The sequence below is a fragment of the Pocillopora damicornis genome, chromosome 6 (assembly GCF_964200805.1).
Source record: "Pocillopora damicornis chromosome 6, jaPocDami1.2, whole genome shotgun sequence".
NCBI lineage: Eukaryota > Metazoa > Cnidaria > Anthozoa > Scleractinia > Pocilloporidae > Pocillopora > Pocillopora damicornis.
The window spans coordinates 22,789,089-22,807,641 of NC_142675.1; the positions used below are offsets into that span (position 1 = coordinate 22,789,089).

The 18,553-nt window shown below is 39.3% G+C and overlaps 2 protein-coding genes across 3 annotated transcripts; both read left to right on the forward strand.

Moving 5' to 3' along the window:
- The first annotated feature begins 811 nt into the window (after positions 1-811).
- LOC113682023 (tubulin beta-3 chain) lies at positions 812-3,487 on the forward strand. Its single transcript, XM_027199171.2, has 6 exons — positions 812-922; positions 1,025-1,133; positions 1,234-1,344; positions 1,461-1,918; positions 2,451-2,945; positions 3,321-3,487. The coding sequence occupies exons 1-6, from the start codon at positions 866-868 to the stop codon at positions 3,432-3,434; spliced, it is 1,344 nt and encodes a 447-aa protein (XP_027054972.1). The 5' UTR covers positions 812-865; the 3' UTR covers positions 3,435-3,487.
- Positions 3,488-4,257: 770 nt separating this feature from the next.
- On the forward strand, positions 4,258-17,690 carry LOC113682022 (peroxisomal ATPase PEX1). 2 transcript variants are annotated; one of them, XM_089208493.1, is made up of 19 exons: positions 4,258-4,477; positions 4,929-5,096; positions 5,753-5,836; positions 6,583-6,697; positions 7,323-8,144; positions 8,538-8,824; positions 9,227-9,347; positions 9,594-9,807; positions 10,247-10,497; positions 10,788-10,955; positions 11,539-11,770; positions 12,246-12,349; positions 12,465-12,646; positions 13,176-13,375; positions 14,094-14,340; positions 14,893-15,237; positions 15,853-15,900; positions 16,392-16,522; positions 16,966-17,690. In XM_089208493.1, exons 1-19 carry the CDS (start codon positions 4,376-4,378, stop codon positions 17,039-17,041), a joined length of 3,897 nt encoding a protein of 1,298 aa, XP_089064619.1. In that variant the 5' UTR covers positions 4,258-4,375; the 3' UTR covers positions 17,042-17,690. The 2 variants fall into 2 exon arrangements, with proteins under 2 accessions (XP_089064619.1, XP_027054971.2); XM_027199170.2 differs by having other exon boundaries at positions 12,468-12,646.
- The last annotated feature ends 863 nt before the right edge of the window (positions 17,691-18,553 follow it).

The following is an 18,553-nucleotide window of genomic DNA, read 5'->3' on the forward strand; positions in this document are numbered from 1 at the left end:
TTATTAGCTATGCTATCCTGCAACTGATCCTTAAGCCATCTATGTATTTGCTGATCTATTTGACATCCTTGTATTTTTGGTGGTGACGGCCGCCCATAATAAGTAATTATTACGTCATCCGTTGGAGCAGAAGTGTCGTGAGATATTGAACCACTAGCCAGACTCGGTGCTGCTGTCCAATGTGAATTTCGTGATTTGAGGAGTTTCTCTCAACCCCCTGTGATTATCTGATTAATTCTAAGTGGTTGCTAAATGGCGGCTGGATCGTGTCAAAATTGGTAGTACCAAATTGAATGGCTCAAGATTGAATGGCCCTCCAAATTGAATAGCTCAAAAAATTGAATGGCTCACCAAATTGAATGGCCCTCCAAATTAAATAGCTCAAAAAATTGAATGGCTCGCCAAACTGAATGGCTTACTATTGAATGGCTCACTTTTTTTTCCTATTTTTCATTTCCTAAAGATTGTTAATCTTGTTAAGATCGTTGCCAAGATACTTTTCCTAGCTCGTTGTAAATTTATGATAACATTGCTAAGGTTACTGAAGCTAGAGGAAAATTTCTCACACACACACACGCACACGCAGCAATCAAGTGAGCTATTCAATAGTGAGCCATTCAATTTGGTACAAATAATTTTGACACAATTTACCCGCCATGTTTTAAGATAAGTGGCTGCTAATTGTTTACTAAGAACCTGTTGACTTGCGAATTTCAATCGACCAATCAGATACCGTAATTTGTCACGTGTGCGAGTGTGTGACGTTAACAGTTGTCGATGAGAGATCTTAGGTTTGATTAATTTTTTCATCAGTCGGGTTGTGGCTAATTTCCTCGTAGGAGTTTAACAAGTGAAAGCTTTCAAAATGCGTGAAATCGTTCATCTACAGGCGGGTCAGTGCGGAAACCAAATCGGGGCCAAGGTAGGTTGTTTTATAACAATGTTATAGGGTAATTTTTTTCGCGAGAGTCGGTCACGTAGCTGCCCAGCTGTTGATTTCATGATTGCACTGTTTCTTTTTCAGTTTTGGGAAGTTATTTCAGATGAACACGGAATCGACCCAACTGGCACATATCATGGTGATTCAGACCTCCAGTTGGAAAGAATCAACGTTTACTACAACGAAGCAACAGGTAAAAAACTGAAGAAATTAATTTGACGACGATGTATTTGCAAGTTTCGTGCCGAAAGTTTAGTGCTGTTTTTCGACGCTTTGTCGTGTTTCGTTTTCAGGAGGGAAATATGTACCTCGAGCTGTGCTGGTCGATTTGGAGCCCGGAACAATGGATTCAGTACGCTCCGGACCTTTCGGACAAATTTTTAGACCTGACAACTTTGTTTTTGGTAGGTCCAACAGATTTAAATGTAAGCAAATATATTTTTAATTCATAATTTAATAAGCGTAAGAGTTAAAATTTCCCCTCTTTAAGATGAGGCACTCTTAATGTTATTTAATGCAGGACAAAGCGGGGCTGGAAACAATTGGGCGAAAGGACATTACACTGAAGGTGCCGAATTAGTAGATTCTGTTCTAGATGTTGTCCGAAAGGAAGCAGAAAGCTGCGACTGTTTGCAAGGCTTTCAACTCACTCACTCCCTCGGCGGTGGTACAGGCTCAGGGATGGGCACGCTGCTCATCTCAAAGATCCGAGAGGAATATCCCGATCGTATCATGAACACGTTTAGTGTTGTACCTTCCCCTAAAGTGTCGGATACCGTCGTGGAACCCTACAACGCAACTCTCTCGGTTCATCAGCTTGTTGAGAACACCGATGAAACGTACTGCATCGACAATGAAGCCCTCTATGACATCTGCTTCAGAACTCTGAAATTAACCACCCCGACGTATGGCGACCTAAACCACCTTGTGTCAGCCACAATGAGTGGTGTGACCACATGTCTTCGATTTCCCGGCCAGGTAAATATACTCGTTTTAGTATCATGAAAAAAATATAGAATTGTTATCCTTAGATAAGCTACCAGTTAATTTTGATTTCGGACAAGAATAAATTTGCTACGGTCACGCCCATAAACAAAAGTTTGCAATGATGTAATTTGAGTAATTATAGTTCTCCAGACAGTTTCGATGGGAAAATAAGAAACCTGAAATGTTTTTCAACTGTGATTGCCAGCCCTTTCCTATACATGTGAGACTGCTCTTGTGTGAAACCTGCCTTACATTATACTTCTTGTCTTCAGATTCTTGAATAAACATCATCCATGATATTAGCGTTGGGGCCAAAAGTCCTTTAACACTTTTTAAATTACACATCTGCAGCCACTTTGTTGAAGCAGAACTGAGTTACTTAATGTCCATTCCTTGTAAAATAATGAGCAAAGATTTGTACACCTTTATTATTATCTTATAGAGATAGATATTTGGTGTATGTACTGTTCATAAACAACAGGTAAAGGAAAACTGTTTAACCACTGAAGTAATTTCCTTCCAGCTGAATGCTGATTTGCGAAAACTAGCAGTCAATATGGTTCCCTTCCCCCGTCTTCACTTCTTCATGCCAGGTTTCGCTCCTCTGACCAGCCGAGGCTCCCAGCAGTACCGAGCATTGACAGTTCCAGAGCTGACACAGCAAATGTTTGATGCCAAGAACATGATGGCAGCCTGTGATCCCCGTCATGGTAGATACCTGACTGTGGCTGCAATGTTCCGTGGCCGCATGTCCATGAAGGAGGTTGATGAGCAGATGTTGAATGTGCAGAACAAGAACAGCTCATACTTTGTGGAATGGATTCCCAACAATGTCAAGACTGCTGTATGTGATATTCCACCTCGAGGACTGAAGATGTCTGCCACCTTTATTGGAAACAGCACTGCCATTCAGGAACTATTCAAGCGCATTAGTGAGCAGTTCACAGCTATGTTCAGGCGCAAGGCCTTCTTGCATTGGTACACTGGTGAGGGCATGGATGAGATGGAGTTTACTGAGGTAAGTTAAGATTTTAGAGCTTGTGGAAATAATCTTTATCTGTCCCCCCACACCTGTTTCAGATATTTCCCCCTGCTAGTAAGTATTTCTTATCTTGATGTAATTTTCTGTCTCTGTGGTATAATATATCTATTAGGTAATGTATGATCCCAAGGGAATCAGTTTTGTTTTCCTGAGAGTCATCGCCATTGCATTTGGCGTTTGAGCAACAACTGCACAATTGTATCTTGGTCGGGATACATTTGAATTTGATCAGGGGCATGTGACCAAGAATCAACCAATCACAGTGCTGGTTTTGTTGAGTGAAGTCAAGGTATATAACAATAGCATGTAATTTATTTAGAATACTTATTTGTTAAGTGTTCATTTTTACAGGCTGAATCAAACATGAATGATCTAGTGTCTGAGTACCAACAATATCAGGATGCCACAGCTGAAGAAGAAGGAGAGTTTGATGAGGAAGAGGAAGAGGAGGGTGAAAACGCATAAACTGGATTTACTGGATTTGACCTGAAAAAACCTGAAATAAACTTGTAAAAATACATCTCTTTGAGTATTTCTCTCTTATTTACGTGCAGAGGGAGGTATTTTATTAGTCCATACCTCCTCATTACCTCAAATTTAAAATTTCCTGTTGGCAAATGGGCATATCCCCTCACACAGTCTGCAAAATTGTAATATCTGGCAATAACAGCTTGTTGGGACAAAGCTCTTCCAGACTACAGCCTTAGATTTGTTTACCTTATGTGTCAACATTTTTACTTCACTTCCTCATTGTCCTAAGTCCTCATTGATTTAAAGATAATTCCCTTAACCCTTTAACTCCCATGAGTGACCAAGACAGAATTTCTCCTTACAATATGGATACAATATAAACTAGATTAGTGAAGAGAATAAAGAAAAATATCAATTTGGGGATAACTAGTTGATCCAATACAAAATTCTCTGAACTAACATTATAAGAATTGTATGGTTGACAGTAAGGAGAATTACTAATTTGATCTGGGAGTGAAAGGGTTAAGCCCCTAAGAGTGGCAAGCATCTAATTTCTCCTCACTATATCACCCATGAATCAAACATGAAAGTCGTGAGAATAGAGGAGATGATCACCAACCAAAGCAGCTCTTGATTGTGAAACAAATTCTCCTTGTCAGCCTCTTTGGAAATGTACAAAGAATAGTATGGAGAATATGCATACTAATGTCAGGGAGTGTGTCAGGGTGTAAAAGTTTAATAACTGAGCTCGGCCCATTCCTTTTTCCCAAGCCCGTTCCATTCTCTCCCTTCCTCGTGGTTTTTCGGGTGAGCCCGCAATATTAAATATTCTGCTGAATATGGCGGCTCATTCCTATCAGCTGTTCTCTTTGGGAATATAGAAATATAAAAGACCAAATACTTCAAAGGTGAAGTTCCAGAGGTTTGCGGTGGAAATGAATCGAATTAGATCTGCTTGTGTAAGAACGAATTCGTCGAAAAACTGCTTTGTCAGTCTCTCTGGTGACCTTGCAGAGGCAATAGGCTTGCGAATCCAGGTAGGTGACGAACGTACACATGCATAGTAAGTTGTTATCATAGGATCATGGAGCTTTTGAACTAGTCTTTGCATTGAGCTCATAACAATTGTCAAAGTTCCCTGTACATTTGGGGGTGAAAACAGGGGTTTGGTAGGTTTTTAGGGTAGACCCATAACAGATACTGTTCACCCGCGCCATGAGATCTTATTCATAATCCTTGAAAACAAAAGTCATAGTTTGAGAAAGTCTAGAAAAGCCCTATTTTTTTCTAGATATAAAATTTTTTAGGAGAAACCTGAATTGTTTTCAACCTAGTTTAACTTTTACCTTCTTTGTTTTTGAATTATACTTTTATGTCTGGAACAATGGAAATTTTAAAGTAACTGATCTGAAACTTATTTTAAAATCCTACTCATCTATACCCAGCAATGATTAACTCATGCACCTGACTTCTTGAAAACCATACCAGGGCCAACCATTTGCGCTTCAACTTCAGTGGGAAAATGGCAAGGCTTTCGCCAGCTGGTCTGGTGAAGTGGCACGTGGTAAGAGAGGTGATATCCTGAATGATTCATCATCAATTGTCCAACTTGGAAAGAAATTTGCAGATGGACTAGGACTAGATGATAAGCAGCAGGTAGGAATGGAGCATTTTGTTCAACTTGATAATTGTAGCTGTACCCAGTATTATGTTGTACAGGAAATAATCTTACCCCCCTCTAGTTGGTGATCATTTCCTTTATTCATGTGGCCTTAATGTTTGATTCAGTGGTGATATTTGTAAGGTGTATGGAGAAATTAAATGCTTGTCTCTTTTAACCCTTTCACTCCCAAGATCTAATTAGTAATTCTCCTTACTATCTGATATACAATTCTTATGATGTTAGTTCAGAGAATTTGGTATTGGATCAACTAATAATCCCATAATTTATATTCTTCTCTATTCTTATTGCCTACCTGCTAGATATTGTATTGATGTTGTAAGGAGAAATTCTGTCTCGGTCACTTGTGGGAGTCAAAGGGTTAAGGGTCAAAGGCTTAAAAGTTCAAGTTTAAGTTTTTCAAGTAGGAAAAAAGTGTGCACAACAGGGTACATTAAGCCCAACATTTTGTGAGGTGTTATGGAATCAAAGCCAAAACTGAAGAGAAAACCAAAGTTTTAAAACTGTCAGTGGCCAATATTTACCATTTGGTTTACTTAATCAGATTTTAACATCCTAGTTTGGTCCAAGTCTCTTGAATGCTGTGAGGCTTTTATACTGGATGTGTTATATTTTCCATTTTGTGTTTTAGGTTTTAGTTGAACCTGTGGTTGGTATCCCATCATGTAACAGAATAAATGTGGATCCAGTCAGTGCCAATGATTGGGAAATATTAGTGAGTGAACATGTTACAATGCTTAAGGTTGATTAGCACTCCCACTACTGAGATCTGAGTGTTGTGCATGCCTATTTCATGCTGGCCTTAGGATGTAATGACTCACTTGTGCCTGGAATGCTCTTCAGGCACCAGATGACCATTTCCACTCGCTGCAGCCTAAAATTAAAAACCTTGAATTTTTAGCTACAATTAGATAAGAACTCTTGTTGAAATTTAATTTGATGAATTAAGGATAGTTGCATGACTGTTACGTACCCTTATTTTAAGGCTATATCATGAGCTCTTGGCTTCTTTGTTTTCCTGAGCTTAAGGGTTAGTTGGTTTGCAATCTAACCAATTTTACCTCAGCAAGACTCTTCCAACCTTTTTAGGAAGTTCTCCATAAAATTCAACAGGTTATGGCATAGAAGAAAATGTCCACAAGGTCTAGGTTTTAAAGCTTGGTCAATACAGTATATAGAAAGTCACACTTGCTGATTTTGCCTTTCATGAAAATATTGGGTGGGCCATTTGAACCCAATTTTCTGGGGTGAAGGAATTTGAATGACCCAATCTTAAAAAGTTCAAACACATGGGGGATTGCCTGGGGGGAGGATGCTGAAGCATGTGAACTAAAGTAGAGATGAATCTCTGTAGCTAGTAATCTGTTCCAAGAGAAAGCTGTGAAACAAGCTGAGGTAAAAACACATTTCTTGCACTTAGTGTTACAGTAACTGGACGGTTGCTTTTAATTTCTTTGTTAGGAACTCCATGCTGGTTACATAGAAAGTCAGCTTCTGAACCAAGTGAGAGTGGTGTTCCCAGGACAGATATTGCCAATATGGATTGAAAACAATATGTGTGTGGTTGTCCAAATTGGTATGCTTTAGTGACAATAAAAAGCATGGAACCTCTCTACAATTGGTTTTGGTTGCCTTTTCTCATCACATCTTTCACAGGGAGCCTTAATCTGTAGTGGGTTGTTATCAAACTGTTACCTTATGATTAGAAATAGTTGGATGTTGATGAAACCACCACATGTTGATGAAACCACCACAACAATTTGAAGTGAAGGAAATATCAGTTGAGAGTATGAAGTGGGCAAGGAGTCCTTTTAGGTTTTCTTTACTTTGCTTAGTGATTGGTCCAGAATACTTGTGCTATGCTCTCAACCAATCAGACACAAACCCATGACTAGTCATGACTTTTTTATGTAATATACATAATCCTACAGTTCAGGCAGTTTGTGTGTTTTTATTCTGAGCTGACAATGGCTTCATGTGATATTTTCCTTTGTTCTGTATGGCTGGAGAGATTGAATGTTACCATCTTTGAGTTGATGTATGAAAACATTTAGTCTCAATATAATGATATTATTTATAATTATTACTATCATGCTAGAGGAGCTGATTGAAGAGAAAGTAATTGCAGGAGCTTTGTAACTGTTTTAACACCTTCAGCTTTCCTTAATGAGCTATTATTCTTGTTTATTTCCCATTGACAGTTAACCTTGAGCCAGATGCCAATTGTGTCAGACTTGATGAGTTTACTGAAGTGATTGTATCACCTAAAACAAGAACATTTTCTAAAGGAAAACAACCTCAGCAAGCTCCAGTTCATTTTGGCAAAGAAAACACAGAACAAGGGAAAAAAATGCATACTGGCACAAGTGCTGAAAATAAGTATGCTTCAACAAGTAATGTTTCTTGTTTTGATGATGGTGATGAGCTGTCATCATGGCCTTCACCTTCTAGAACCACAAATGCAGAGGAGCAAAATGGCATTGCCAACAGTGGCTTTTTATCAAGAGTCTCATGTTATTTGCAGTCTTTTTTCGACCCTTGTGATGAGGAGAACCCTGTAAATGAAAATCAGACTTGCAAACCCTTGAACCCAGAAGAAATTAAAAAAGAAGAGAACTGGAAACCCTTATCTTCAATCACAGAGAAAGGTGAAAAATGTGATACTGATAGTGGTGATGATTCTGACTTTGAGATGTACTTGAGAGTTCAGCCAAATATCAAAGGTGACCCTGAGGTCTCAAATAAAGGCAGCACTGTAGAATCCATGAATTTTTATTCTCAGCAACCCACAACTGTGTTTGTTGATATTACATCTTTGCCACCACTAGTTTTGAGGTCATGGACTTGTAACTGGGAAACATTTCCACCACCAAATGGCACAGTGGAAAAAACTGTTCAAATACACAAACTTTTATCTCCCAAAGAGAGAACTGCCTTGCAAAAAACTAGATCACCATCAAACAGCAATGAAAACCAAGGATCTCAATCCCAGGAGACGTCAACAGACAGTGAATCTAATCAAGGTGAACCTTTCAATTTAACCGACTGATTTCAGGAGTTGAGTTACAGCTGATATTCCACAAAAACTCCATTATAGGTGGCTATTCAGACCTTGTTACAAACAAACAACTTTTTAATATTGTCAACTAATTGTGGGACACTGCCAAATTACCATTTGTTTTAAATTCCTAGAGGTGAGTACATTGTGGAAAAATCACTCCTCAAATTAATAATGTTTTATTACACAAAGTGTTGTCGGATAACAGAGAAAAATGTGTCAGCCCAAGATCATTATCACCAAAGTTTCTTGATTTCATGTATTTCACCAAAGAATAATGAGCAGTTAGACAATAATTTTGATGATGGAAGCTAGAGGACTGAGATTTGCTAAATTTTGTGTTCTTTGTGTGCGACAGTGACTGGCCAGTCCCCTCCTGATTCTACTTCTCTTGACATGCTACCACCTCACTGGGTTGTGAGAATGGTGATGACAAGCAGTTTAAACAGGGCTTCTGTCGATCCAAATTCCCATGAATTGGGTGTGGAAGAGCATGTGCTGCCAGGGCATGTGATCCTGACCAAAGAACTTTGCAAAATGCTTGGAGCAAGAGATCTGTGTTTAGTTAAAATTCAGAATGTCTCATCTGGACCATCAGACTTACAAGGAATGGTTTTGCATCCCTTTCCAGAAACTGAACAGAAGGTAATTTTATCGTAAAAAGATATTTCAGAAGAAAGACATTGAAGGCTCAGGAGGCATGAAAAATTCATTATGACTATGTATAGAGGTAGATAGACTGCACTTAGAACCAATCAGATTGCAGGATTCTTTACCATGCTCTCCTGGACAAAATAATTACCTTATCAGAAACTGAACAGAAGGTAATTTTATCTTAAATTATATTTTAGAAGTTTTTGTTTTCCAGATGACAGAGAAAAACAGAAACAAAAACTCGCCAAAATGTTACCATGACCATAGGCAGGGACTACACTAAGAACCAATCAGATTGCAGGATTCTTTACCATGTCCTACTGGAAAAAATATAAATATCAGTTTACATACATTGATGTTTGTTTGTTTGGTTGTTTGTCTTTTTTTATCAAGCTTCAGGATATTTCAGCTGATACTGTCATGGATGCCTTTCAAGGCTGGATCAGTATGGTGTGCAGTGTGGAAGTACCTCTTGTACTCTGCAGTGGAACACTGTTGTCATTTGATGCCCAAGGTTAGCAGATATCATTTTGAATGGATATCTGTGAGCAAGGGGGATAGGTTTCTAACAAAACTGTGATACCATGTCAGTAGGGGTATAACAAGATAATTTGGTTTTATCACTGAGATGAATGTAAATTGAATGTTACTATAAATGAAAGAAAACAAATAACAGACCAAATATTTATTTTATATGTTAATTAAGTAATGAGGTCTAAAGATCTAAACAATGAATATTTTGTTTGTTTTTCTTTTTTAGGCCAACTTTGTCAGTTTGTAGTTAAAGTGCTGAGTCATCAAGAGACGATGAAGTCAGGAGGGGAACCATCATATTATCACCTTACTCCTGAGACTCTAAACAATGTGACAGTTGTCATAGGAACACCCCAAAACTCTTTGAAGGGTTTCTGCGAGTTTATCAGTGCTCAAGAAATCAAGCCACAATTTCCAAAGTATAGCATTAATGACTTGGGGTAAGAAATGATTGAAAATGATGTTGATGAGTATGGTATATGGCTTTAGGGATGATGAGCCCCTTAAACCATACCATCAGTATGCATATTCTCCATACTGTTCTCTATACATTTCCCAAGGTGCTGACAGGGAGAATTTGTTTAACAATCAAGAGCTTCTCTAGTTGGAGATCATTTCCTTTATTCTTGTAACTTTAATGTGCGATTCAGGGGTGATATTGTAAGGAGAAATTAGATTTTAGTCTCTCCTAAGGATCAAAGGGTTAACTTTTGGAATTTCATGGTTAGAAGGTGAACATACAAAGAAATTTTAATATGTAAATATTCTTCCTTGTGCAGTCTTTCCATCTCGTTTAAGAAAGGATGGAAAATTTCCTAGTTTTGCAGGTTATAATAGTCTTGAGCTAAAGCTCATGTTAGGCAATCATTGTTGTTTAAGGGGTGTAACAGATGTATTCCACAAGTGCTTGGATCATGCTTTGTCAGTGCTAGGGCAGCGACCTCTATCCAATCAACTGGGAGGTAACATCATCTCAGGACTGTGTGGTGGAGCTGTGCTCATTTGTGGCAGTGGTACAGGAGCAGGGATTGGCTGTGGCAAGACATCTCTTGCTCGTGCAGTGTGCTACCAACTTCAGGAGTGGCCTGTGTGTGCACATGTGACATTAGTGGATTGTATTCCTTTCAGAGGTAATTTTTTCCTTTATTTTGTTGCTTTGTTGAATTAGCTTTTTTGTGTCCATGATTATGATAATTGTGTGGTACTGTGATGCGGTGGATACATTTGCAAACAAAGTCAGGGGTTTCATGGACTTTTTCCATAAGTGGTTTCTGAGGGAGCAATAGGGGGCTGCAATGCCATATGGTCCTATTGGTGGCAATGAACCACTGGTGACTAGCTTTAATTAAAACCCCTGGATTTGTATGTTGCAGTAAACATCATAAATAAATGGTTTTTTCTATGATTATCCTCTTTGAAGGAAAAAGAGTTGATACCATTCAGAAACAGTGGCAGCAGTTATTTTTGGAGGCAGCATGGCATCAGCCATCTGTGATCCTGTTTGATGATTTAGATCAAGTTGTTTCAGCCCCAAGTGCCCTCCAAGAGATGGGTGGAGAAGCTTTGTACAAACGCCGCTTAGCTCAAGGTGAGATGGTGGGAAGAGTGACTTGCAGTAAAAGGCCAATATTCTATACAGAGCACCAGCCTTTAAGAAGTGTATAATGTTATCTACTGGTGCAGCAGAACATATTTCAGTTGAGTGTGAAACAACAGCAATAAAAAAAAGACCAAAAAGAGCCAGTGAGAACTTGAAATGAAGACTGGAAAACTGCTTTGAGGGAAAGAAAATATGACTGATCCATGTGTATTCTTTTAAAGTTTTGCATCCAATTGCTGTAGGAGATGGGGCAAGTCTGTTAGGCCAGTCACAGTCAGCATAAGGAGGAAGAGCAAAATAAATGCAATCCAAAACAACTTTTGATACTCAATTGAAGACAGCCCCAGAAAGGTTTTATTTTATTGACCTATGTCCTGGATGATGTTAGCCAGTCACTCTCTAAGGAAAGTGTGCCTTGTTGACCTGTTAGCAAGGCGTGGCTGATGGAACCTGCCACGTTTGACTCCTAGGTTCCCATCTCTGTGATGTGTTTATTTACAGTATTTTGACATTCAAACCATGTGTTGTGCTCTCATCTTACAATACCTACTTATTTTTTTCCATTCTGCAGTATTTAAGGACCTTATTAGCACAGAAATCAATAACAACAGCAGGATAGTTGTCATAGCAACTAGTAAGTCATATGACTCTTTACACCCGTCGTTGCTAACGTCACGAGGATGTCACGTGTTTCAATGCCGTGCAGAGCTCCATTCCCCTGATGCAGACCAAAGACAACAGATTCTGTCTGCGATGATGGCCAAACTGTTTCGTCACCGAGATTGTGACAAATTGGAACTCAGGTCAAGATTGAAACTTCCTACTGTGAAAAGCCAAGCCAGTTAAGAAAAGAGTCAACTGCCTACTCTTGAGGACCCTTCTGAAGAAACTTGCAAAGCATTTTCTTAGCAAGTACTACTTGTAGATGTGTGCATGCCTTGGGTATAGAAATGACCTCTGCACTCTGAACTGTGCATTACAGTGTAGCAATACAGATTGTTCCAAATCGACATCGAAGATTTTTTTCTCGCTTTAATTTGGCGTAGAGTGAGACCATAATTATGGGAAAATATGTAGAAACATTTCGCAGCTCAAATTTCTGTGTACACCGGTTTTCCTTTTGATCTCACAAGGTAATCACTTCCCTTACATTCTTTTCATCAAAAAGTAATTTCATGCCATCAGTGTCGACATCTTTAATCACTTAATTAAACGTAAAAATTACCATTCCTCTCATTCCTGCCTCTATTAAAACATGATTTCTCTACTTTGCTTCAGTCTGTTGGCAAAGAAAACAGAAGGATTCTCACCCAGAGAGCTACAATCATTACTTGACCGTGCCTTACACAAAGCAGCAGTCAGGAAGATGACAACATCAGCAGGTGAGTTTTTAACATAAAATTAAAAGGTAAAGGTGCCTGTGTACTTGGTGGGTGTCAACTGTGGTCATCAAGGCTTCATCATCGTTCACTCTCCTGTTTTACTTTTTTTTTTCAGCAGATGGAGGCATTTGCTCTGCAATTACTCCAGAAGATTTTGAGAAGGCTTTTGAGGGATTTACCCCTGCAGCACTGAGGGGTGTTAGTTTACATACTGCGGGAGAGTTAGGCTGGTCTGATGTGGGAGGACTTTCTGGAGTAAAAGCAGCACTCATGGAAACTCTTCTGTGGCCAACAAAAGTAAATCCCTGTCCTCTTAGGCATCTTACAGTTAAGAAATACCTATTGTTAAGGAGAAAAAGGGCCTTAGCCACAATTCGCCTGAGAGATGTGCAGACTCAGCTTTCTTTCTTCGTTTTAGCCTTTACTTCACGCTAATTTAAAGAAATTGTTTACTGAAAAAGGAGATTTTTGAAAACGCCAATGTGACTTCTCTAATCATTTTTCGGCGTGTCACTGAGGCCCTTTTGCGCATGCTCAAGGATGCAGAGCTTTACGCTTTCTGTCGATGGCTGTAGTGTAGAAGTGGAACAATGTATCCGTTTTCCAGTATGGATGGTTAACTTTAGTCGGTTATTAACGTTATCTGGTGTGATCTGGATGTACGAGTAGGTTTTAAAGGGCATAAACAACAGAATGCTTTTCTTTAGTGTGGTAAACTTTCCATGGCTAACAGTAAAATAAACACATGATCAAAAGTTAGAAAATGTGGGAGTAAGAGAATCTGTTTGATGCTTGAAAGACAACTATATTTTCATTTCCATTCTAGTACTCGTGGCTTTTTAGTAAATGTCCCTTGCGCTTGCGTTCTGGACTTCTTCTCTATGGACCGCCAGGCACTGGCAAAACACTGCTGGCTGGTGTGGTTGCTAAGGAATGTGGGCTCAACTTCATCAGCATCAAAGGTCCCGAGCTACTGAGCAAGTATATTGGAGCCAGTGAACAGGCGGTCAGAGATATGTTTACGAGGTAATTAGTATTGTATGTTAACTTATCACGAAAAATGGAGCTTTCATAGTTGTTTTTCGTCATATTTTTCCTAGGCCTTTTTTATTAGAGGAGGCAATGACAAGAATCATTCAATCATTTGATTAGTTCATAGTTTATGTTGGTCCTCGTTGCAGCCTTTATTGTCATGACACGCAACAGCCTCTTCTCCACCCCCCCCCCCCTCCCCACAATGAGACATTCCGTCGCGTGACCAGACCAAGTAATGAAGGAAATGAACTTCGAGTCCATGCCGCATACACTGGACTTGAATTCCAAAATGTTCCACTCGATGTCAGCTACGCTGATGTATTCTCTGTTCAAGAAAAGATACATAATGGAACAGAATTGAAGAAACGTCTTTATCGGCAAGGACCTTAGTAGTGGTCATGTAGCCTTTGCCTGGCAAAATGAAATTATATTGGGAATTTTTAAAACTGTCGCCACCATTCGCGTTGTTTTTCTGTGGAAATATTGCTCAAGCGCACTGGGCGTGCGCACTAATTTGCCACTGTACCGTGACACACCCCCCCCACCTAAGGATTCAGTGTTCAGGGTAAGGTGAAGGCTGCACCATGTCCCATGCCGCCAGGACTTATCCTGGTTTTTGTAGCCCATGTCTGAAAAGTGGTTGAATTGTACAAAAACGAAACAAGACATGACAAAGTTCACACGATCATAACCGATTTTTCATTTGCAGAGCTCAAAGTGCTAAGCCATGTATCCTTTTCTTTGACGAGTTTGACTCCCTTGCACCTCGCCGTGGACATGACAGCACAGGTGTGACGGATAGAGTGGTTAATCAGCTGCTTACTCAGCTGGATGGAGTGGAGGGACTGGACGGTGTTTATATTCTTGCTGCAACCAGTCGACCAGACTTGATCGATCCCGCTCTTCTCAGGCCGGGAAGATTAGATAAGTGTTTGTTTTGCGGCATACCAACCAAGGTAAGGGCGCTTTTTTTTTTTCTAATTATGGGTCATGAAACCATAGCAAAATTTAACACAAGTTCATCAGAACAAAGAGTTAAAAGGAGTCAATTAGAAGTTTCCACGCATCATGCAATTCGTTTATCTTTACTCTGAGTTCTCGGTGTCTCCCTGTGATATTTTCTTCCGTTCCGTTTTGCTGTTGTGAATACTTTGGTTCTGGTTTTATAACACTAAATTGAAAGGTGCTTTAATTAAGCCACGCCCCAGTGGTTTCCCCTAAAAAATGGCATCTGGCGTCTTGCAGTAAATGTTACCTGTACCTCGCTTGTTGCTTGAATCTTTTGATGGGGAACGAACAGATGCCGCATGTGCTGTCCACGTGAGCCAAATCAACGCCACCCGATTGGCTATTTCTGTATCCTCTTGAGATCTCCAAGTATGGTGGTGATCTTAAATTAGCTCAAGGCAGATTTCCTCAGGAGTAAGTCGAGTTTTGGATATCCATTCTCTCAGCCTGATCATTCTTGTCCGAACTAAGAAAAAGTTTGTGCCTTTTTTCTCCTACAGTCAGAGAGATTACAGATCCTAGAGGCCTTATCCAGATCCGTGACCCTTTCAGAGGACATCAATCTAGCCGTTATTTCAGACATGTGTGAACACTTCACTGGAGCTGATTTCAAAGCTCTTCTGTATAACGCACAGCTAGCAGCAATCCACAGGAACGCCAACAACAGTCAGCTTTACAAGGCAATGTTCAAAAATACTGAAATGGAAAGCACTGAGAAATATGACAGATGTGCGGAAACTGACGTTGTTACTGAAGAGGACAGGGATAGTGTTATTTATGTTCCAAGCTTAACTGAAGGATCTATACAGCTATCAACGGAAGAGCTGACAAAACTTCATTCAGAGGTAGGGTTCTGTTACTGCTGTACTCCATGTTGCAGAAATGCATGACTAAGGAGGGTCCTAAGGTAGATTTGATCCGCCCCTTGGTCAACAGAATGTGATGCTTTAATGATAATAAAACAACTTGACTTACCTTTAAATGTTTTTAGAACCCATGAGTGTGAAACCTTCCCTTCTCTTACTTCAAACTCCAGCTTACGGGTTTTCAGGCAGTATTCCCTTTGAATTCATGAAGCGAAACAGTTTGTACGAAATTTATGCTTTTAGTTTCTTTTTTCCGAAAGACATTACTCTTTTCCGAGGAAATTTGGAAAAATGAAAAAAGATGATGAGAAATCAGTTTAAAAAGCATGGTTTCGTTTTGATTTTCAAATAATAGACTGCGTTAACATAGTTCAGAATTAATCTATGGTTACCGCAGAGGTAATCAGAAACCAGAAAAGTTTGATGATGACGAGGAATGTAGGAGATTCCCTTGGATTGCATGAGGCAATGTTGGGAGAATTAAGGCTGATTTTTTTGTCTCGATGCATTACCTGTGACAAAACCCTGTATAAACTTGTGAAAACCCCCTCCCTGTCTGTTAATCTACCCGCGAAGTTTTTTTTAACTTACCAGGTTACAACTCTCCACAAGAATTTACAGCATAGAAAGAGCAAAAGGAAGGTAAAGATGTAATTGATGGGAAGATTTCATCTATTATTCGCATATACAAGGCCACTTATTTCTCTTGTGAGCCAGCATGTTCAGCGGTGATAATTTTGTCACTAAAACTGCCATGTCATATTCCCTTGCGACATAAAAAAATTGTCAAAAGAAACTTCATCAGAAAGTAACACAGAGTGGACCCATGAAACTTCAAAGGGAATAAAATCACTCCATCTTCTTTTTTTCTTGTTGATGGTGCGTGCATTCTGAACCTACGTGCTTATTGCTGTGTATTCACTGACTTGTTTTTTTTTAAAGTTATTTATTGAACCATATTTCGGTTGGCTTCTTTCAGCAGTTGTTTTCCTTCACTGCCTCCTTGATATTATCTTTTATTTCATTTTTGTTTAGGCATAGTCTGGGTTAGGTTTAATAGCTTTTAATGCACCAATGAAAAAAAATTACATTTTCTTTGATATAAATTCTAACACCGTTTTTTGTGTTTTCAGGCATTACAATCTAATTCAGCAGAGAATGAGGTGACGTTTGGAATACAAATCAACCAATCAGATTTGTTCCAAGCGGCATCAGCGGCTGGTCCATCTGTATCAGACAGTGAAAGACGCAGATACCAGGCCATGTATGTCCATTATAACGGTTGAGTCTTGCTTGAGCTCCAGCTTTTTAGAAAAACACACTTTTCATGTAAATTTATAGCCGCATGGCAACAGTGATAAGAAATAATAACTAGAATACCAGTGTCTAAAATCAAACACCATCTTGTCCACTCTTAAACGTTAGTGTCCGATTTTAGACACTGGTGTCAGATTTTCAACAATAGTGTCCGATGTTAGACACTGGTGTTTGATTTTGGACACTGTCTCACCTCAGACACTAGTAACTGATTTCAAATGCTGGTGTGTGACGTTACACACGAGATTTCGTTAATGGAGTGAAGTTGACAAAGGCTTAGTAAACCCTCTTATGGTCATCTTCATCTACCATTTTGGAAGAGAGTCATGAAAGAAAGGATGGATTCATTTTGAAATCATTGTTTTTTTTTATTTTGGTTTCGTCTTTCAGATATGAGACGTTCGTGAAATCCAGAGGAGACTTCAGTCTCAATACGCCAGGCCATGGAAAAGCAACTTTGGCGTGAAAAATCTCGGTCCTTCTGTATTGTTGCCAGAAAAAGATACTTCACCCCGTATGAGTGCGATTGAAGAAATTGGGACATTCTCCCTTCCTATTCCACAGGTGGAATTTTTCTTTTCGAAGCTGATCGTTCTACTTTTCGAAGTATATGGTGTTAAGCACCCTGTCCACTGCCGGTGTTTCACTGCCATAGTTGTAACAATTTCACAATTTAGACTTGACGAATAACTTTCGAATAAATCTGTGCATAGGAATCCAGCCGACTTTCCTACACTCAACTTTATGCAAGTGTCGCATTTTACTCAGCAGGAACAGAACACTTGCAAGTTGACTCCTTCCCATACTACTTTGTCACTTTAAATTGATTGTGAATTATAACATTACAATTTTCATCACGAAGGTTTGTCTGTTTGTGCGCATACCGCAAAAAATCATCTGTCATGTTCAACTAACTAATCAACTTACGTCAGCATCACATTTTCCATCCATTATAACCTATTTTTTGATATAATGATGGTTTCGTCCGGTTTCAAACGCTCCCGTTTCGTCTCGGGAAGCTACGTCACCGCTATGTCGAAATCAAGCTTTTCCGTCTAATTTCGTACGCTTCTAGTGGTTCTTGTAGTAATCTGTTATGTTGTGAATAAACTTAAGAGGCTGTCTTTCTTATTTCCACCCGGTCAATTTTGCGTCAAAAATAATTTTGCCTGAAACTCTGTTAACAGAAAGACTTTACCTAGGAAAGAACTAAATTAGATTTGGTTTGATTCGAAATAATTTTCTGACTGCATTACGGGCCATAATTATTTCCCAGTCCGTAGGGACCGTCGCAACGTCTCTAAAATTGAAAAATAGGCATATTTTGTAACGTTGTAAAATATTTGATTCGCATAGTTAAGCCACAGAATTTATATCAGATTGCTTAAAAACCTTTCTAGTTTGCCAAGAAAGTTAGAATTTGCCCTCTCAACAAATTTGAAAAGGCGAATTTTAGCATATTCTGACCACTAGAAATCGCCATCGGCCGATGGCCGTAAATAACCTTGATTTAGACGCTAAGTTTTGGGATTTGGGACCTGGTTGACGATTCTATCCTACACAGCCGTTACGTTTAGACCTTTATAGGCAAAAATATGCAAAAACCCCTGTACGTTTTCGATTTTTCAAAAGTTATGACCGTTTGAATCAGCACATGTACGAGCATTCGCGTTTTTTTCGCCTACACCAAAATCGAACCACTGGAGCAGATTTCGTCATAAATACAGCTTACCCGCTTTGCAGCCCGGCTTTATGGCTCACTTCAGAATTTTTCTAATAACCAAATTGGTGAAATCCATGATAACTTCAACAAATAGCTAGGTATTGCCTTCGAAAAGTAGGCGGCATCCATCGTGATTCGTGGTATCAAAACAAATGCCGGAATTGGCCACATTTCGCGGTGAATCACCCATTTAACATCGCTGCAGAGCTAAATTTTTTCCAAAATCAGAATATAAACTCTCCATGTCTGGAAGCT

What these genes read in the sequence shown, in the direction of transcription:
- LOC113682022 (XM_089208493.1), top strand. Translation starts at nt 4,376, where the DNA reads ATGAATCGAATTAGATCTGCTTGTGTAAGAACGAATTCGTCGAAAAAC. An exon ending in CCAATGATTGGGAAATATTA is followed by an intron (nt 5,837 to 6,582) that starts GTGAGTGAACAT and finishes TTTCTTTGTTAG; the next exon opens with GAACTCCATGCTGGTTACAT. An exon ending in TGTGACAAATTGGAACTCAG is followed by an intron (nt 11,771 to 12,245) that starts GTCAAGATTGAA and finishes ACTTTGCTTCAG; the next exon opens with TCTGTTGGCAAAGAAAACAG.
- LOC113682023 (XM_027199171.2), top strand. Translation starts at nt 866, where the DNA reads ATGCGTGAAATCGTTCATCTACAGGCGGGTCAGTGCGGAAACCAAATC. An exon ending in GAAACCAAATCGGGGCCAAG is followed by an intron (nt 923 to 1,024) that starts GTAGGTTGTTTT and finishes TTTCTTTTTCAG; the next exon opens with TTTTGGGAAGTTATTTCAGA. An exon ending in TTACTACAACGAAGCAACAG is followed by an intron (nt 1,134 to 1,233) that starts GTAAAAAACTGA and finishes TTTCGTTTTCAG; the next exon opens with GAGGGAAATATGTACCTCGA.